The 22,009-nt window shown below is 40.3% G+C and overlaps 1 protein-coding gene across 1 annotated transcript in view; it reads right to left on the reverse strand.

The window, feature by feature from the left end:
* Positions 1-22,009, reverse strand: part of LOC137656503 (nardilysin-like) — a 113,851-nt gene that overhangs the window by 41,293 nt on the left and 50,549 nt on the right. Inside the window, exons 12-14 of the mRNA XM_068390679.1 lie at positions 19,344-19,494; positions 18,907-19,040; positions 11,577-11,721 (exon numbers count right to left, since the gene is read on the reverse strand). Of these exons, the coding sequence (XP_068246780.1) occupies positions 11,577-11,721; positions 18,907-19,040; positions 19,344-19,494 (430 nt within the window). The remainder of the gene's footprint in view (positions 1-11,576; positions 11,722-18,906; positions 19,041-19,343; positions 19,495-22,009) is intronic.

Here is a 22,009-nt window from a genome sequence, read left to right on the forward strand (position 1 = left end):
ACTTCTCCAAAAGTACCAGGCTGAGTTGGTTCTGCTCTCTGGATTACCCCTGTATGGGTCATAAATGCTTTAAGTACATTATATGAATGTTGTACTGCTTGGATTTGTTTCTGATAGAGTTCAATGAACACCCATGTCCAAACCAATCCACAAAACTGTATGTTCAGAAATTGCATATTAGCAAAGAATGCTAGTGAAGTTGCAATTTTTATAACATAATGGTTTAGGGATGGAGACAGGCTCAGCTTTCTTAATTAGGGAGGTCATCAGAATATGGACAGCACCTATTAAAAGGGACTTGTTGGTCTGAGTATTTGGAAACAAACTACCTTCTGAGGATGTAGATCCCTCTTAGTATTGTTGCAGGGTAGACACTGGACAGAGGTTACTATCTTCTGACTCTTAAGCCAAAATGTAAAGAGAATTCCATTTCTGAAGAGGCCTTTTGTTTTTGGATGAAAGAGAAGACCCATGGTCAGGATTAGAATGTGATCCAGGATTATGGTGATGAAACTCCTGGGTCTTCTGAAAGGTCACATGTTCAGCAATTCTTGCTCCCGAGACTAAAACTATTATAAAATATGGGTTTTTGCAAAAGTTCTATAAGGGAGATGGACTGTCACTTTAAGCTGTTTACTGAGGAGGCCACTGCTGTGTTTGCGGGGGGGGGGCTACCCTGGCTGACGTTCTGATGAGCATCTATTCTGATGAAACTGGAACTGAAACCAGACACCTTTAACCTTTAACCTTCACAAGTGGAGATGGTCTAAGCAAAGCAAAAGACTGGGTGATCTTATGAAACATGTCTGAGTCTAGATCCTCAGCAAAAGCACAGAGGTTCTGTCAACACCGATTCATAGTTCACAGCTTTAGCTTCTTAATCCTCAAGGAGGTGGATCAGAAAAGAAGCCAAGAAGTCCAGGGTTAGTTGGCAAGGTGACTTAAGGAAAGGGCACTCAAGATTTCCAAATAGATTGGTATTGCCTTGTGAATAAAGAACTCTCGCAGCTCATCAAATAAGTCAAATTGTGGGCTGAGAAATCCCTCTCAGAAATACTAGAGAGAAAATCCAAGTGTGAAGGTTCTGGGTCAGATAGGAAGAGGCGAAGATAATCAAATTTCCAAATCTCTTGCAGAATTGTTTTTGATAGGCACCATAGTGAGTATAGGAATGTGATATCTGATGTTCCTCAGGGTAGTGTTCTTGGCCCATTACTGTTCATACTATATACACATGACATGTGGTTTGGCCTAGAAAACAAGCTTGTTGCATATGCAGATGATGCTACTCCCTGCATCAATTCCATTTCCTGAATGTAGATTAAGGGCTACTGAATCCCTTAAAAGAGATCTAGCTAAAATTAGGGCATGGTGCAAATTGTGGAGTATGAAGTTGAATCCCAACAAAACTCAAGGTACTGTATGATTGTAAGTAGGTCAAGGACAGTGGCTCCTCAACATCTGAATCTCAGCATTGATAATTTTTCTTTAACTCTGTATGAATCTTTTAAAATTTGTGTGTGATTCTCGATGGCTAATTTACTTTTGAAAAACACATTAGGTCTGTGTCTTCTTCAATTGCACAAAAAATTGGCTTATTGAGAAAGTTTTTTAAGATTTTTGGTGATCAATCTATTCTGAAGAAGTGTTTTAATTCTTTCATTCTACCTTCTTTCAAGTATTTCTCTCCTGTCTGGTCTTCAGATGCTGATTCTCATCTTAGTTTGTTGGACAGGAACTTACAGCCTATTAAATTTCTTATTTCTGATCTAGATATTAATCTCTGGCACTGTTGTTCAATTAGTTTATTATGCATGTTGAATAAGATTTTTCATAATTCTGATCATCCTTTACATTCACATCTTCCCGGTCAGTTCCATCCTGTTCATGATAATAGGCATGCAGTTAATTATAATATTCTGGCCTTCTCCGTCATGAGGCTCAATACTGCATAGTATTCTAGAAGTTCTATTCCAGCTATGATCAAGTTGTGGAATGATCTTCCTAATCAGCTGGTTGAATAGGTTGAACTTCAAAAGAACAAACTTGTAGCAAATGGTTTTACGTTGAACAAGCTGACATAAGCCTTTTTTTTAGTTTATATATGAAATATATATCTTGATGTTACTGTTAAAATATTTCATTTTAGGTGTTCATTACTTCTGATAGTTTATTTATTTCCTAATTTCCTTTACTCACTGGGCTATTTTTCCCTGTTGGAGGGTTTGGGCTTAAAGCATCTTGCTTTTCCAATTAGGGTTGTAGCTTAGATGGTAATTATACCAATACTAATAATAATAATAATTCTTGGTCTGAGATGCTAAGAACAAGGACTGTTTGGCCAAGTGGAGCTATTAGCACAGTTATTCGGGAAAAATCCTGATGGATATTCAAAGCCTTCAAAATCAAATTCGTCAGAGGAGACAGATAGATTGATGACCATCCATTCTAATTCAGATTTAGAGCCTCTCTTGCCACTGCATGAGAATCATCATTCGGGGCTACATATATTGGACGCTTGTGGTTCTCTTTTATATGAAACAGGTTAATTTAGCAATCTGGAATTAAGTCTGGAATCTTTTAAAAATAACTCTTATCCAAGGTTCATTATATATGTAAGACTGTCTGTCTGAATAGGGCATCCCCAAATACATTGAGTGATCCCAACAGATGGAATGGCGAGAGAAACACATTTCTCTCCTGAAGGAATTTCATAATGGGAAGAGTCACTGTGTTGAGAATTCTCTAACAGGATCCCCCTTCTTCTCAGGCAATAAATAGTTGCTGTACTTGGTTGTCTATGAAAATCTTTATATGGGAGTTCCTTCTTGGAATGAACCTCCTAAATGTCAGGAAAAATGTTATTTTCATTAGTAAAATAAATTTTTGAATATACTTACCCGATGATCATGTAACTGTCAACTCCGTTGCCCGACAGAAATCTACGGTCGGGATACGCCAGCGATCGCTATCCAGGTGGGGGTGTACTCAACAGCGCCATCTGTGAGCAGGTACTCAAGTACTTCTTGTCAACAAGAACTCAATTTTCTCCTCGGTCCACTGGTTCTCTATGGGGAGGAAGGGCGGGTTCTTTAATTCATGATCATCGGGTAAGTATATTCAAAAATTTATTTTACTAATGAAAATAACATTTTTCAATATTAATCTTACCCGATGATCATGTAGCTGATTCACACCCAGGGTGGTGGGTGGAGACCAGCATACATGTTAACAAAGAAGCTAAGTATCCCGTATTTCATTTTATTAGTTATTAAAAAATAACATAAAATAAATAAGTACCTGGTAAGGAAGTCGACTTGAACCATTACTCTGCCTTTATTAAGTACGTCTTCCTTACTGAGCCTAGCGGTCCTCTTAGGATGCTGAACGACTCTTAGGTGCTGAAGTATAAAGGGCTGCAACCCATACTAAAGGACCTCATCACAACCTCTAACCTAGGCGCTTCTCAAGAAAGAATTGACCACCCGCCAAATCAACCAGGATGCGGAAGGCTTCTTAGCCGACCGTACAACCCAAAGAACAACAATAAAAAGTATTCAAGAGAAAGGTTAAAAAGGTTATGGGATTATGGGAATGTAGTGGCTGAGCCCTCACCTACTACTGCACTCGCTGCTACGAATGGTCCCAGGGTGTAGCAGTTCTCGTAAAGAGACAGGACATCTTTGAGATAGAATGATGCGAACACTGACTTGCTTCTCCAATAGGTTGCATCCATAACACTCTGCAGAGAACGGTTCTGTTTGAAGGCCACTGAAGTAGCCACAGCTCTCACTTCATGTGTCCTTACCTTCAGCAAAGCAAGGTCTTCTTCCTTCAGATGAGAATGTGCTTCTCTAATCAGAAGCCTGATGTAGTAAGAAACTGCGTTCTTAGACATTGGTAGAGAAGGCTTCTTGATAGCACACCATAAGGCTTCTGATTGTCCTCGTAATGGTTTTGACCTTCTTAGATAGTACCTAAGAGCTCTAACTGGGCAAAGTACTCTCTCCAGTTCGTTCCCCACCAAGTTGGACAGGCTTGGGATCTCGAACGACTTAGGCCAAGGACGGGAAGGAAGCTCGTTTTTAGCCAAAAAACCGAGCTGCAAGGAACATGTAGCCGTTTCAGATGTGAAACCTATGTTCCTGCTGAAGGCGTGGATCTCACTTACTCTTTTAGCTGTTGCTAAGCACACGAGGAAAAGAGTTTTTAATGTGAGGTCCTTAAAAGAGGCTGATTGGAGCGGTTCAAATCTTGATGACATAAGGAACCTTAGGACCACGTCTAGATTCCAGCCTGGAGTGGACAACCGACGTTCCTTTGAGGTCTCAAAAGACCTAAGGAGGTCCTGTAGATCTTTGTTGGTGGAAAGATCCAAGCCTCTGTGGCGGAAAACCGCTGCCAACATACTTCTGTAACCCTTGATCGTAAGAGCTGATAGGGATCTTACGTTCCTTAGATGTAACAGGAAGTCAGCAATCTGGGTTACAGTGGTACTGGTTGAGGAAACTGCATTGGCCTTGCACCAGCTTCGGAAGACTTCCCATTTAGACTGATAGACTCTGAGAGTGGATGTCCTCCTTGCTCTGGCAATCGCTCTGGCTGCCTCCTTCGAAAAGCCTCTAGCTCTTGAGAGTTTCGATAGTCTGAAGGCAGTCAGACGAAGAGCGTGGAGGTTTGGGTGTACCTTCTTTACGTGAGGTTGACACAGAAGGTCCACTCTTAGAGGAAGAGTCCTGGGAACGTCGACCAGCCATTGCAGTACCTCTGTGAACCATTCTCTCGCGGGCCAGAGGGGAGCAACCAACGTCAGCCGTGTCCCTTTGTGAGAGGCGAACTTCTGAAGTACCCTGTTGACAATCTTGAACGGCGGGAATGCATACAGGTCGAGATGGGACCAATCCAGCAGAAAGGCATCCACGTGAACTGCTGCTGGGTCTGGAATCGGAGAACAATACAACGGGAGCCTCTTGGTCATCGAGGTAGCGAACAGATCTATGGTTGGCTGACCCCACAGGGCCCAAAGTCTGCTGCAAACATTCTTGTGAAGGGTCCACTCTGTGGGGATGACCTGACCCTTCCGGCTGAGGCGATCTGCCATGACATTCATATCGCCCTGAATGAACCTCGTTACCAGCGTGAGCTTTCGATCTTTTGACCAAATGAGGAGGTCCCTTGCGATCTCGAACAACTTCCTCGAATGAGTCCCTCCCTGCTTGGAGATGTAAGCCAAGGCTGTGGTGTTGTCGGAGTTCACCTCCACCACCTTGTTTAGCTGGAGGGACTTGAAGTTTAACAAGGCCAGATGAACCGCCAACAACTCCTTGCAATTGATGTGAAGTGTCCTTTGCTCCTGATTCCATGTTCCCGAGCATTCCTGTCCGTCCAGTGTCGCACCCCAGCCCGTGTCTGATGCGTCCGAGAAGAGACGGTGGTCGGGGGTCTGAACAGCCAATGGTAGACCTTCCTTGAGAAGAATGCTGTTCTTCCACCACGTTAGAGCAGACCTCATCTCTTCGGAAACAGGAACTGAGACCGTCTCTAGCGTCATGTCCTTTATCCAGTGAGCAGCTAGATGATACTGAAGGGGGCGGAGGTGGAGTCTCCCTAACTCGATGAACAGGGCCAGCGATGAAAGTGTCCCTGTTAGACTCATCCACTGCCTGACTGAGCATCGGTTCCTTCTCAGCATGCTCTGGATGCATTCTAGGGCTTGGTTGATCCTTGGGGCCGACCGAAAAGCCCGAAAAGCTCGACTCTGAATCTCCATACCCAGGTAGACAATGGTCTGGGATGGGACGAGCTGGGACTTCTCTAAATTGACCAGGAGGCCCAGTTCCTTGGTCAGATCCATAGTCCATCTGAGATTCTCCAGACAGCGACGACTTGTGGGAGCTCTTAAAAGCCAGTCGTCTAAATAGAGGGAGGCTCTGATGTCTGCCAAGTGAAGGAATTTCGCAATATTCCTCATCAGTCTGGTAAACACAAGAGGTGCCGTGCTTAGGCCAAAGCACAGGGCTTGGAACTGGTACACAACCTTTCCAAAGACGAATCTTAGGAAAGGTTGAGAGTCTGGATGGATGGGGACGTAAAAGTATGCGTCTTTCAGGTCTAACGAGACCATCCAGTCCTCCTGCCTGACCGCTGCTAGGACCGACTTCGTCGTCTCCATCGTGAACGTCTGCTTGGTGACAAAAGCATTGAGAGCACTGACGTCCAGCACCGGTCTCCAACCTCCTGTCTTCTTGGCTACCAGGAAGAGACGGTTGTAAAAGCCCGGGGATTGATGATCCCGGACTATGACCACCGCTTCCTTTTGTAGCAAGAGCGACACCTCTTGTTGCAACGCTAGCCTCTTGTCCTTCTCCTTGTAGTAGGGAGAGAGGTTGATGGGAGATGTAGCTAGAGGGGGATTGCGGCAGAACGGAATTCTGTATCCCTCCCTTAGCCACTTCACAGACTGAGCGTCTGCACCTCTGCTCTCCCAAGCTTGCCAGAAGGTCTTGAGTCTGGCTCCTACTGCTGTCTGGAGAGGAAGGCAGTCAAAACTTGCCTTTTGCGGACTTGGAACCCTTCTTGGACTTGCCACGGTGACTGTCTGCACGGGTACCTCCTCTGCTGGAGGTTCTGCCACGAAAGGGCGGGATGAACCTAGAAGCAGGTGTGTCAACTGCTGCAGGGCGGAAGGGTCTAGGCACGGAAGGTAAGGTTTTAGCCTTACGTGCAGAAGAAGCCATCAGATCATGAGTATCCTTCTGGATAAGTGAGGCAGCCATCCCCTTAATCAACTCCTCCGGAAACAGACACTTGGAGAGAGGAGCAAACAACAACTCTGACTTCTGGCAAGGAGTGATACCAGCAGATAAGAAGGAGCAAAGATGTTCTCTCTTCTTAAGGACTCCTGATACATATGAAGCCGCAAGTTCACCAGACCCATCCCGAATTGCCTTGTCCATGCTAGACATGATCAGCATGGCCGAGTCCTTATCTGAAGGGGAAGTCTTCCTGCTTAAGGCTCCCAAACACCAATCGAGGAAGTTGAATATCTCGAAGGCACGGAAGACTCCCTTCAACAGATGATCTAAATCGGAAAAGGACCAGCAGATCTTCGAACGTCTCATAGCCAACCTGCGGGGAGAGTCAACCAGACTTGAGAAGTCGGCCTGGGCAGAGGCAGGAACCCCCAAGCCGGGTTCCTCTCCCGTGGCATACCAGACGCTTGACTTAGAAGCCAGCTTGGGAGGAGGAAAGACAAAAGAGGTCCTTCCCAGTTGCTTCTTGGAATGCAACCAGTCCCCCATAACCCTCAAAGCTCTCCTAGATGATCTGGCGAGAACAAGCTTGGTGAAGGCAGGCGCAGCAGACTGCATGCCCAGAGCAAACTCGGAGGGAGGAGAACGAGGGGTTGCAGACACAAAATGCTCAGGATACAAGTCCCTGAACAAGGCAAGGACTTTGCGAAAGTCTAAGGAGGGTGGCGAAGACTTGTGCCCTTCAATATCAGAGTGAGGTTCATCCAGATGTGCAGCTTCATCATCCGATACATCATCATCCGAAAGTTGAGTTGTGAGTGGCAAAGGCAGAGCAGCAAGCTGAACGGCTGAATCCGGCAGAACGGGTGCATGCGTACCTGCGGATCCAACATCATGCCTCTGCTGGTCGGTCTGCGAGCTGGCAACAACAAAAGCAGAGGGCTGGTGTGTGGGCGGGGCTGCGGTGGGCTGAGGAGCATGCGGTATGGTATGCAGAGCATGCTGTAAGGTATGCGGCTCATGCTGCATGGTATGCGGAGCATGCTGTAAGGTATGCAGAGCATGCTGCATGGGCTGAGGAGAATGCCGCATAGTGCTGGAACCCGGCAACTCCTGATGCGGCAGCTCACGCAGGTTAGCAGATGGTGCAGCAAGAACATGCGTCTGGCAGGGAGGACTGCGCATCGGTGGAGGAGCTCTCACAGGTGGAGTGTGGGAGCAGGCAGCCACAGTATCTGCTGAGCGCACAACCTCTGCGGGTTGTAGGTTAACAGAAGAGGTGTTAACTTTCTCGGCATGATACTCCTGCATGAATGCCGCAAGCTGAGACTGCATAGTCTGCAGCATGGACCACTTAGGGTCTACTGTGGTTGGAGCAACAACAGACGGAGCAGTAGCCTGTTGAGGGACCACTCTACCTCTCTTGGGAGGTGTGCAGTCATCAGATGACTGCGGCGAGTCCGAACTGACCCAGTGGCTACACCTGGGCCGTTGGACTAGCTCGGAAGGGACCTTACGTTTGAGCGGTCGTGAGACCTTGGTCCACCGTTTCCTCCTGGAAACTTCTTCCACAGACGAGGAATGTAAGGGCTCATTCATCTGTATGTGGATGGGACGATCCTTAACAGATACGTCCGCAACCACTGAGGATACATCCGTGCGCCGATCAAGGCCTGCCGAACCCTTTGGTCCTTCGACATTGCTTCTCCCCTGGGCTTGGGAGCTTGCAAGAGGTCCCGGACTGGGAGGACGACTGGCACGCACAGATGTACCCTCATGCGCAACACTGACACTGACACTATGCACATCACTAGCACTAACACTTCCCACTGCACTCTTCGCTTTCAGCTCTCTGACATCTGCCAAGAGCTGATTACGGTCACTAACCAACGACTCCACCTTCTCACCGAGAGCCTGAATGGCACGCAACATATCAGCCATTGCAGGCTGAGCACTCGTAGCAGGTTCGGGAGTCACCACCACAGGGGAAGGAAAAGGTTGAGGGGCATGGGGAGAGGAAAAATCCACAGAGCGGGAAGAACTCCTCCTATCTCTCTCCTTCTCTAACCTACGTGCATATCTAAGGAATTCGTTAAAATCGAATTCCGAAAGCCCAGCACATTCCCCACATCGATCTTCCAATTGACAGGATTTACCCCTACAATTGGAACATATGGTGTGAGGATCTATAGAGGCCTTCGGAAGACGCCTAGTACAAGTCCTAACACTACACTGCCTGTATTTAGGAACTTGGGACTGGTCAGACATCTTGAATTTAGAAGTAGTCAAGGGGGAATTCCAAAATTAAGCAAAGTTCGTTAACCAATAAATAAAATTAATTCCAAAAGCTTGCTAAGCTAAGGATAAAGCTTCCTGAACAGCAAAGGCTAAACTTTAGAGCAAATACATCACCAAATCGTGAACAAAAACTCCAAAATCAACAGCGTATCCAAGTAGGTCTTGCCGGCGGCACGACAGAGGAAAAATTGAGTTCTTGTTGGCAAGAAGTACTTGAGTACCTGCTCACAGATGGCGCTGTTGAGTACACCCCCACCTGGATAGCGATCGCTGGCGTATCCCGACCGTAGATTTCTGTCGGGCAACGGAGTTGACAGCTACATGATCATCGGGTAAGATTAATATTGAAAACTGCCATTACCTCCTAAATGTCAGGAAAATTGCCATTACCTCCTAAATGTCAGGAAAACTACCATTAGTTCCAACACATGTAAATGCTGTAAACTAAGGGTACCATTTCCCAAACACATAAGTTTCCTCTGAGTGACCTCCCCAATCTGAGGTCCATAGCCTGAGAATTCATTTACAATAGCTGAACAATTGAGCTTGAAGGTTTTAAAACTCCTTTTCCATACCTAAATGAGATCTTTTAAACTGTTCTTTAACACTGTGTTGACTATTGAGGCAAAATGAAGGCAGCCCATAATCTTCTTAGTTGTTGCCTGGTGGAGAAGTGGTTTGTCTTCTCTAGTTGCTGCCTGGTGGAGAAGTAGTTAGAAAAAAAGAATCTTACCTTGCTTAGGATTCTTTGCCAAGATACTTTAGTTAGACTGAAGAGTGGCTTTCACCATATTCCATTGAAAACCTAGCCACTGAAATATCCTTCTTGGTATTACTCTTGATTTTACAAAGGTGGCCAGGAAACCTAGATTCCAAAGAACATGCAATACTTGATTTGTGTATTTGAGGCATAATTCTCCCATCTCCCCAAATCAGCCATTCATCTAAATAAGCTATGACCAAAATTCCCTTCAATCGCAAAAATTTGACTACTGACTACCTTTCCTAGCTTTGTGTACAATCTTGGGGCAACAACAAAGTCAAACGGCATTCCTGTTAACCTATATAACCCCCTCCCGAAACCCTAAGGAAGGTTGGAAGTGGAGAGTAATATGGATGCGCCAAAAAGTTTCTTTTAGATCTATAGTACAGGGCCCAGCCCCTTGGTGTATAAAGTACATAAAATTATATGCTCATCATCCTTATTGGAATCTGGAGAAAATTCTGTAGCCAGCCTGGCTCCCACATAGGACAGGAAATATCTTGTCTATGGTGAGATGTAAGTCTGGAATAAAATGGTAGTATGACTGGCTCTTCATTTCTTTTTTGTCCCCTCTCTCAGGACAAAGCATTTGACACATTACATGCTGGATCTGACTTAATTCTGGTAAACTACCATTTTGGGTTCCCTTTTTTTAAATCCCAAGGCAGTATCTCCCCCATCCGCCCTAAACTGGGGATGGATGGTGGAATTTATATTATTCTGAACTAATTTCCTCAGTTGACTATGTAAAATTCACATTGGACAGGCCAGATCCCACCAGTCTTCTCATCCCCATGAAGAACATACAGGAGGTTGCTGGAGTCCTCGCCTTTGCTCCTGTATGGGACCAGGCAGACTGACATTTACATGCGAGGAAAAGAACCAACCAGTTTGGTTCTATTGGGATTTATGATCCATTAAGCAGCAAGTTTCCCCGTTTAAAGGACGATGGTTTGTATTTCAGAAAGGAACAAATCATATATTTTTAAACTATCTTGTATTTTTCCTAGCTATACAAACACCTAGTTACTTATGCTAAACTTCCCTATTCACCCACGCTCAAAGTGAGGCTCTTCCGACCAAAGGGGGTGGGACTATTCACCACCTGTCGTTTAACTACCTCGTTAAATGATTTCAACGGCTATCCACCTCATGCTAAAAACATTTTTCTATTTAACTCATGTTTGTATAGCTAAGAAAAATACAAATTACTTGCAATATTTTTCCATAAGTATTTAAATTTTTATTTGCTTCCTGACAGCCACTAAGTTTAAGCAAAAGTTGGTCACTTGAAATGCAATCTAAATATATAATAATTACATTTCAAATCATCCAAAGTTGTTAACAATAAACAGTTGCAAATGATCACGTTTTTAAAGCCTAGACACATGTATCTTTGCTGAAATTGTTCACTCTAACATATTCCTCTTGTCAAAAAAAATTTCCACTGAGAACAAATTGGATTTATATTATCTCTGAAAGATAAACTACTTGACTATTATCCAGAAGCTTTATTTCAATAAGGAATGTCCACTATTACTATTACTGACTGCTCCTCTGCCTCTAGAAGTTGGAGCATATTATCTCCTTTCTTTGACTTTTTATCTTTAAAGCTTAAATAAGACATATGGGAAAGCAAATAATTTTCCATAAGATATCAGCTAATATCATGATAAATAAAGAAAAATCTAACATACAATTTCTAAAATCAATGAAGGAGTTATAGGCTATATATTTACTTGATAAAATAATTACCAACTAACCTGGACCAATACTCTAAAGTGGCATGTTGGAAACAGCACAGAAGCGAATTCTTCCAAAAGATCTTTGCTAGTCACTGTCCTTACTTCTTTTAATTTTTCCTGAGCTGTCCAGTGAACATCTTGCAATATCGATAGACGCATATCACTGAAAAAAATTATATTAAAAATACACAACTATAATGTTTGAAAAATAATTTGACCAGAACATCAAGCTGTAAAGCTTACAAAGCATTATGAATGAACTTACATAACTAATTAAATATGCCATGTAATTGACTTCACTAGTCAGGTCTCTGCTAGGCAAGAATATCACTATGGCTGTGGGAGTGACTTGTATAAGGAATAAATTTCTTGGTAAAATGTAATAACTAAAACAATGTAAACATATGACTTAATGGTGCTGATTTTTTAACCATTTAAAAATTTTTTATATCTATCTTAGCAGCAATTCATGGCACAAGGCTAGACTATCTTTAAAAAATTGTGGTAAACTTTTTATTGTGATATAAATAGCAAGCATATTCCATAGATTTTCTTTATAATACCTTGTGTGTGGAATAAAAAATCCAGAACAATGTTTTTTTCAATATCAACAATTATACAATCTTTTTCAAGATTTTGTTTTGAAGAGAATGCTGTAATTAAATATTTTAGAAAACACAAAGCTATTGCAAGTACTAATCAATGATTTATGTTGCTAAATCCACCATATTGGAATTCAGTAAAAAATTCATGTTCATTCATATCAACTGTACCAACCGTGTGTCACACAATTGTACATAATTCCTTTTGTATATAATATGCTTGTATCTTCGCTCTTCCCTCGCACTCAAACGAACATGAAAATTCATGTCTGCTGTTTTGCTCTGAACATTGTCTGTCTCTCGAACATGTTATGTCCTGTTGCCTTGAGGTTTTGTATATAAAGAAGAGTGTTCCTTAATATATAACTCAGTTGATTGCATCCTGCCTTTGATCACACACCCTTACTCGGCGCCGTCACATTAGTGACCCCGGAGTGACTCGCTCCTCCCCCCCCCCCTCCACTTCTCGCCGTTACTATGACGCCGTCAACGCATACCTTCTGCAGCAGTACTCGCCGTCGCCAGCCGCCCGTATAGCAACGCCTTTTCAGCTCTCTCAACAACCGTTGGGGGACCAAAGGGCTTCGCTCACCCTCGGGAAAATGACCAGTATTACTCGCCTGCAACCTGCCGAAGACAGCTCTCCTCGTGAGGTGAACCTACTTCGTGCCCCTATGGACAGGCACTTCATGACCTTCAAAACCTCCATCAACGCCTCCACTTGTGACGAAGAGGACACCTATTCAACTTCAACCGAAGTTGACGTGAATGCTGTAGGAAATACACGCCTATGACTGCCGTAGGACATACACGCCTATGAACGCCGTAGGCCTATGAATGCCGTAGGACACGCCTATGAATGCCGTAGGACACACTCGCCTATGAATGCCGTAGGACACGCCTATGAATGCCGTAGGACACACTCGCCTACCCCGTGACGAGCCGGAGGGCAACAAAGCCACCCCTCCTCCACCACTCGCTCGCACCCCAACCATCGACTTCTACAGCCACTCACTGCTGCTGCTCGGCGCAGTTTTTACCACTACCTCTCCAGATTCAGGGCACCTATTTAACATGTTCAGTATGTCATTTTTAGAGGGGGAGCCATGTACCAACCGTGTGTCACACAATTGTACATAATTCCTTTTGTATATAATATGCTTGTATCTTCGCTCTTCCCTCGCACTCAAACGAACATGAAAATTCATGTCTGCTGTTTTGCTCTGAACATTGTCTGTCTCTCGAACATGTTATGTCCTGTTGCCTTGAGGTTTTGTATATAAAGAAGAGTGTTCCTTAATATATAATTCAGTCGTTTCCAATCTGCTTTTGAGTTCACACCTTCTCCCTCGGCTCCGTCACACAACCCATTAATATAAGATGTCAAAACTGGTCATACATTATCTTCTATCCAATAATTTAAAATTAAAAACAAGTGTTTTCATTCCCTCTGTCTTTCTCAAATCATGTTATGTAACTCAGCAACATAAAAGAAGATCTTTATTTCAAACTGTTAGTGATATTTTTCAGTAAATTCATGTAGATACAAGTCCACTTTCATCTTATTTCATCTAAGGAATCTGACAAAAAATATCTAGACGGTCTTGCTGAGACCGGTGGTTACCTCAAATACCATTATGTCAGGACTGGTGGAGTTTATATTTCTCCATGCCCTTAATCTATTTTTTTCTTGCTGTAATACCTAAAACACATTCATGAATAACTTGAGCTCCAACTGAAGTGAGTAACCTGGCAAATGAGCCATATTCTTATAATGAATGCTCACTATTTTTTTTACTTCTCCTTGTCCCATTAGACATGAATATACCTCAGAGAATTCTGACACAGCAAGTGCTCTGAATAATGCCTATAGAAAGCTACTGGTCTTCATATCACAGAGAACTAATAATGGAGATAATGCTTCTATGTTTGCATACAGCCACCTTCTATTTTGTTGAGACAGTCGATAGGCATGTTTTTGGGTATCTTATTTCATGATATCATAACTTTCATCAATTTTCACGTTAAGTACAGTTGATTACCTTCCAAATTTGTTATCCACTATTTCTAGCAATAGTCTTAACATAGTAATGGTAGCAAATCTATTCTTTTCAATCATTTTTGTGTGAATAACAAAAATAAAAAGAAAACGGAAAAAACCAAAGATGAAATATTATACAATAATTTTCTACTGAATTTTCTAAACTAAAATGCTTGTAATTTATGATGCAGGAAGGAATCTGTATTATTGAAAGGAAATAGGCTGAAAATAATTAGATAAAAACAATGAAAGGAAGAAGAATAAATTAAAAGAATAAATTAATTTTTAACTGAATTTTCTAAACTAAAATGCTTGTAATTTATTATGCAATCAGTATTATCAAAAGGAAATAGGCTGAAAGTAGTTAGATAAAAATGAAAGGAAGACGAATAAATTAAAAGGATTACTGTATAAATTTAAATTTAATGCACAGTAATGAGAGGGTGGGGGAAGTCATATCAAAGTAAAAATTAAACACAACTAAATCATATATAACATTAAACTTAATAATAGAACTGAATAGGTAAATTTAAAGTATTTGGAATTTTGATGAGAATAGGATGAAATCCAGAAGTTTTCTATTTATTGTTACGGAGATGATTTAGGAGTTTATTAAGGAAAGAATGGTATAATAGGAGTTTATATAGTATTTAACTGTACAATTACTGTAATAAAACCTACAGTACAATTCGTGGACTATTTGAAAATTATGTGCAGTAGTGCATCATTTATAGTGTTAGGGGACTGAATGTGTGCAGTGGTTAGTTGGTTAGAGAAGCTAAAGTTCATTGACCACAGGGCATCAGTATTATGCACTTTTTCGCTCTTTGCGGGTGTCTCCGTTACCTAACCTCCTGAGATAACAGAGGGCTGACTGTACACGGACAGTTGAGATACTACCACTAGAGAATTAGAGAATTATGGGGTCCTTTGACTGGCCAGAAAGTAATACATTGGATCCTTCTCTTAGGTTACGGCTCATTTTCCCTTTGCCTACACACACCGAATATTCTGATAATTCTTTTTCACCAAAAGGGTTACTGCACTGTAATTATTCAGTGGCCACTTTCCTCTTGGTAAGGGTAGAAGGGACTCTATAGATTTTATAAGCAGCTCTTCTAGGAGGACACCCCAAAATCAAACCATTGTTCTCTAGTCTTCTGGGTATTGCCATAGCCTCTGTACCATAGTCTTCCACTGTCTTAGGTTAAAGTTCTCTTGCTTGAGGGTACACTCTGGCACACTACGCTATCTTATTTCTCTTTCTCTTGTTTTGTTAAAATCTTTATAGTTTATATAGGAGATATTTATTTTGATGTTACTGTTCTTAAAATATTCTATTTTTCCTTGTTTCCTTTCCTCACTGGACTATTTTCCCTGTTGGAGCCTCTGGACTTATAGTATTCTGCTCTTTTAACTAGGGTTGTAGCTTAGCAATTAATAATAATAATAATAATAATAATAATAATAATAATAAGAATAATAATAATATCATACCTGTAATGTAATGTACGCCTTCAAGAAGGATCGAAATGGTGTCAACAGAAATGACATGTGTTTCTTTATATTTGATATACAGAAATACCTCGACATGAGTACTGCAATATATAAGCCAGCCTCCAGGCAAAATTTTGCATTGAGATACGAGCACGATTACAGATGCTGATGCTAAATGGCCGAGCATTTGGAAGCGCTCCAACCCCACATTACTCGTTTAGTTCATATGGTCATCGACTTCTGTACACATCTCCCATGTTGTGTCTGCATTATTTACATGATTTTCACTGTACAGTATTTGTGAAGATTCTTTATAATAAGTGATAGGTCATAAGAAAGCGAAAGGTAAGGTTGGCAGTGAGAAGAAAAAACGCATGATAACAATAAAGATCAAGGATGAAATTCTCAAGAAAAATGAGTGTGATGTTCGCGTGAGTTGGCACACCATTACATATGAACATCAACAATATGTACAATCCTCTAACACAAGGATCCTATCAAGAGCACAAAGGCTTCCAAAGGCATAACCATCTAACTTAATGACTAATATAAATGACGAGATGGAGAAGCTTCTGTTGCTGTGGAGTAAGGAAAATCAGCTGGCAGGAGATATCATTACTAAAACAATAATCTGTGAGAAAACCAGCACAATCTACAAAGAGGGTGGGAAGACATCAACGCTAGGGTTCGTTTAAAGCTAGTCGTGGATGGTTCTATAATTCTAATAAGCAACTGGGATCCGAGTAAGGCATTTGGAAGCTGCAAGCTCAGATGTGAAAGCTGCGGAGTACGTTGAATGTTTTTATATCATCACTTATTGTTGCGGAAGGTTACATCTACCAACAAATCTTCAACTGAAATGAAACGGGCCTTTTTGGAAAAAGATGCCACAGAGGACATTCATCACGGCTGAAGAGAAGAAACTACCAGGCCTTAAACCCATGAAGGATAGATTGACTCTAGTCTTATATGCTAATGCTTGCAGTGACTTCAAGATCAAGCCACTGGTGGAGTATCATTTTGAGATCCTACAAACTTTCAAGTCACAAGATCTTGAAAGAAAAACTTCAAGTGATATGGCAAGCTAACACAAAGGCATGGGTTACCAGGCATTGTTTTACGTAACAGGTAAATCTGGCCTTTGGTCTGGCAGTCAAGAAATATTTGTTGGAAAAAAAATCTGCCATCAAAATGTCTTCTCATCCTAGATAATGTCCCAGAGCCCCCTCTAGGTCTTGAAGATGACACTCTTGATGAATTTTATTTCATTAAGGTCCTCATCTCCCACCCCCCAACCACGCCACTCCTCCAGACCATGGACCAACAGGTCATTTCTAATTACATAAAGCTGTACACAAAGTATTTATTCAAAAAATGCTTTCATGTCGAATATAACAACAACCTTACCCTTCGTGAATTATGGAAGGACCATTTCAACATTATTGTAAACATGGTAGGGGATAATGTCAAGAACCTTAAATTCAGCATGGATAAAATTGTGACCAGATTCTGTAGCTGAAAGGGATTTTGAAGGGTTCATCCACAGCCTGAGCCCAAGACCATTGTGTTGGAAAAGATTGTGTCTATACAAAAGTCCATGAGGGTGGAGGCACAGTAGATAAGGCAAATATCTATGACCTTGTCAAAGAGTATCAAGAACAACTCATGAATGAGAAGTTGATTGTTCAACAGATGATGCAACATTCAGAGGTATTTCAAGAGATCAGTTGCGAGGAGGAGGTCAAACCAAAGGAATTTATTTCTTCAAGGAAGATTAAGGAAGTGTTGACTAAGTGAAAGAATATTTCTGATTTTATAGAAAAGAAATATCCCCATAAAATGTCTACTAGTTGTGCTTCAGCTCTTTTTTAATGACACTTGCCAGAATCATTTCAGCAACATTTTGAAAGGGAGGCAGAAAAAACCTCCTTAAATAATATGTTTTTAAAAGGCTTGCAGCAAGTGAAATTGAAAGCAAAAGGGATTCAAAAAGAGCTAAGACAAGTGAAAAACAATAAAAGTGCATGTCAAAAAAGGAAAACAAGTAGATAAGAATTTTTTTTTCTTAAATTAAGCTAAGTTCAGTTATGTTAACTTTAAGTTTGAGTGTTACGCTATGTGTAAGAAACAAGTGTTAAATACGGTACTATCCAATTCTCTCTCCATACCTTCCTTCCTCCCTTCTCCACACACACCCCGCCGTTAGCCGCTATCATCTGTCTCGAAGGTAAGAGCTCCATAATAAAGCCACATTATTGCATATCCAGTAATCATTTATATCATTTTGTGAGTGTATGTAAAGTATGTTCATACTGTGCAGTACAGTATAGCAATTAAAAACTTTTTTTTTCCATTTTATTACATTGATTTGTGTGTTTTTAGAGGGCCGGAACAGTTTAAATTTTTTTCAGTAATTTTATATGGGAAAAATTGAATTGATACAAGAAAATTGACTTAGAGCTCGGTCAAGGAACAAATTATACTTGCATGTTGAGGTATTACTGTTCTGTGTATATATACTACTTCATACAGTATCATATACTGGTAATAGAATTTTTTTGTTTTTTTTTTTAACCCATTTTTCATCATTATTGTGTAGAGACAATTATAAGCTAGTGCAAACCAGCGTCATGTGGGTCTGATTTTTGTATCTAGTTTAGGGAGGAGCAACGTAAAGTCAGAAATGAAGTAAGATGAAATGACATAAAGAGGGGTGTTACTGTATGCTATGTGAGATATAAATATACATTATATTAATTCATTCAGTAAAGAAATGCTGTCACTACCTGAAGACCAAAATGATAACTTGCAATCTGTTAGATGCAAAATTGTAAAAGCATAAGCAGTAAAAGAAAATACTTACAAAAATTTTCAGAAATGATTTCAATTAAGGTGAGGAAAACCTACCATTACTATCAACTTATCTATTTGAAGTAATACTGCAATTTGACTATTCTTATTCACCTTATAAGAAGAGCAAATAAAACTGATATAATTAAAATAGAATTAATGGAATAAAATGAAAATTGTAAGTAATGTAAAGTAATCCTGAAAGGTTCCTGAAACCTGAGAATGACTAGCAGCCACTAGACAAAAAGTAACTCAGTCATATATAAGACAGACGATATAACCTCATCTGCCATGGACAGACCACCAAAAGAATATAGCTGGAAACAATCTTCTTACAATGATAATTATTTTAACTTACTTTTGCAGATTTGCTGGTTTGAGAATATAATTATGATAAGACTTCATTTGTTGCATTCTTATTTCCTGAAAAGTTTTTTCATCCAAATAATCCTCAAACTTCTCCATGTGATGAAGTACTAAATCAACAAGTTCCTGAAAATAAACATTTATTCAAATCAATATATCAAAAGAAGAGGAAACTTCTTACCTATCCTGAATAACATACAACCTAAACATCATTGAGCAGATTTCATGAAGTAATTTACTTTCTGACCATGTGACTAAGAAAAACGAGAATAGCTACAGTACTACGTATTAATTTACAGTATGCCATATATATAATGAATATCTTTTTTTATTCTACAGTACTTATGTAACCTGACAAAAATGATAAATACAGCAGGTATACACATGAAATATGTTTGCAAATTTAAGAAAAAGATCTAATCAACTCACATGCAGTTTCTGGTTAAAACCATTAGTTTTGATAACAATGCCTCTCTCTGTGGCAGATATTGAGTAACTATATTGTGCCATACTTGCTGGATAAGCATCCTCCATGATGTGTTGACGGATGAGATTCAAATACAGGTCGACCAATGCAGCCCTGAGAAATTAAAACATAAATGACTATAAACATGAAATATATCAAGGTTATACATTATATTATGTGATACAATAAGTTAACAAGTATCACATTCAACACAGAGGCCGCAATTAACCTTTTCAATCACACCTAACCAAAATATTTGTCACTCAAGACAGACTAATTATCGGGATATCTTACTCAACTATTAACTACTCTTCTTTTCACTATCAGTCTCACTGTATAGCAGGGCTAGCTTCTAGAGTCAATTTTTTTTATTTATTTTAATTCCTTGTATCTTTATTCCCCCGTCCCATCTCACCTATATCCCTCCTCACCACATCCCTTCATATGATATTTTACTTAACTCATTTTAGGAAAAAACTTTAAGAGATGGGAATTTACATCTTTTCTATAAGTGAATAAATTCCATAAGCATAAATAATAAAAGAAAGTGAAAACAAAATTAAAATTATTGGACACAAAATACTGTACATCCAATGGCACTGAAGGGAATAGATATCTCCAGATGTAGAAAAGGAGTACAATTTAATCATAAAAGAAACCCTCTCTGGTACAACTCAGGAACATAAATGGTGGTCTACCCTTAAATCTGCACTCTTTGGTGTAGATGCAACAGTTCCTCCTTTACTTAAACCAGATGGCTCAGTCACTCACTGTCCAAAGGAAAAGGCAACCCTTTTGGCTGATGTTTTTTACAGTAAACAGAGTGATGAAAAACTTGAACTTCCTCATTCCTGTTTTCCTGAGGCTAAACTAACTAGTTTAGCTTTTCGATCTCGTGAGATTAAAGCTCTGTTGATGGACCTTGATGCTTATGGAGGTGTAGACCCAAATGGTATTTTTCCTTTGTTTTTTATAAAGACAGCAGATTTCTTAGCTCCAAAGTTATCTGTTATTTTGCGTAAGTTAGCAAGAAGAGGAGCTTTTAGCACTAGTTGGAGAATTGGTAATGTTACTCCTCTATGTAAATGTGTTTGTGGTAGCTCAAGTCCCACTGATTACCGCCCAATTTCCATAACTCCCATATTATCTAAAGTTTTTGAACGTCTTCTGGCAAAATGTCATAATAGGTTTGCTGAAGGTAATCATCTATTCCCTAGTTTGCAATTTGGTTTTCGTAAAGGCCTTGGAGCATGTGATGCCCTTCTTACAATCTCCGATGCAGTACAGAAATCCCTTGATTGTGGTCGGGAAGTTCGTATGATTGGCCTTGATTTTAGTGCTGCCTTTGACCGTGTTAATCATGAGGCCCTTGTTTTCAAACTGAAACAGTTGGGAGCGGGTGGGTCGTTTCTTAGCATTATTATTGATTTTTTAAGTAGTTGATCTCAAAGAGTAGTTATTGATGGGCAACATAGTGAGTATAGGAATGTGATATCCGGTGTTCCACAGGGTAGTGTTCTTGGCTCATTACTTTTCATACTATATACACATGACATGTGGTTTGGCCTAGATAATAAGCTTGTTGCATATGCAGATGATGCTACTCTCTTTGCATCAATTCCATTCCCTTAATAGTGATTTAGCTAAAATTAGTGCATGGTGCAAATTATGGGGTATGAAGTTGAATCTTAACAAAACTCAAAGTATGATTGTAAGTAGGTCAAGGACGGTGGCTCCTCAACATCCGGATCTCAGTATTGATAATGTTTCTTTAAATTTGTATGACTCAAAATTTTAGGTGTGATTCTCGACAGCAAATTTACTTTTGAGAAACATATAAGGTCTGTGTCTTCTTCAATTGCACAAAAAATTGGCTTATTGAGAAAGTCTTTTAAGATATTCGGTGATCAATCTATTCTGAAGAAGTGTTTTAATTCTTTTATTCTACCTTGTTTTGAGTATTGTTCTCCTGTCTGGTCTTCAGCTGCTGATTCTCATCTTAATTTGTTGGACAGAAACTTAAGGTCTATTAAATTTCTTATTCCTGATCTAGATATTAATATCTGGCACCGTCGTTCAATTAGTTCATTATGCATGTTGCATAAGATTTTTCATAACTCTGACCATCCTTTACATTCAGATCTCCCTGGACAATTCTATCCTGTTCGTAATACTAGGCAGGCAGTTAATTCTAATAGCCAGGACTTCTCCATCATAAGACTCAATACTACGCAGTACTCTAGAAGTTTTATTCCAGCTGTTACCAAGTTGTGGAATGATCTTCCTAATCGGGTTGTTGAATCAGTAGAACTTCAAAAGTTCAAAGTTGGAGCAAATGCTTTTTTGTTGACCAGACGACATGAGTCTTTTTATAGTTTATATACGACATATTTGTTTTTGACGTTGTTAATAGTTTATATATGACATATCTCTTTTGACATTACTTTTTTTAGAATGATTTATTGTTAATTTGTTCTCTTCAGTTATCTATTTCCTTATTTCCTTTCCTCACTGGGCTATTTTTTCCTATTGGAGCCCCTGGGCTTATAGCATCTTGCTTTTCCAATTAGGGTTGTAGCTTCGATAGTAATAATAATAATAACAATAATAAAAGGTTTAACCATATACT

Source organism: Palaemon carinicauda, chromosome 1, assembly GCF_036898095.1.
Source record: "Palaemon carinicauda isolate YSFRI2023 chromosome 1, ASM3689809v2, whole genome shotgun sequence".
NCBI classification, from domain to species: Eukaryota; Metazoa; Arthropoda; class Malacostraca; order Decapoda; family Palaemonidae; genus Palaemon; species Palaemon carinicauda.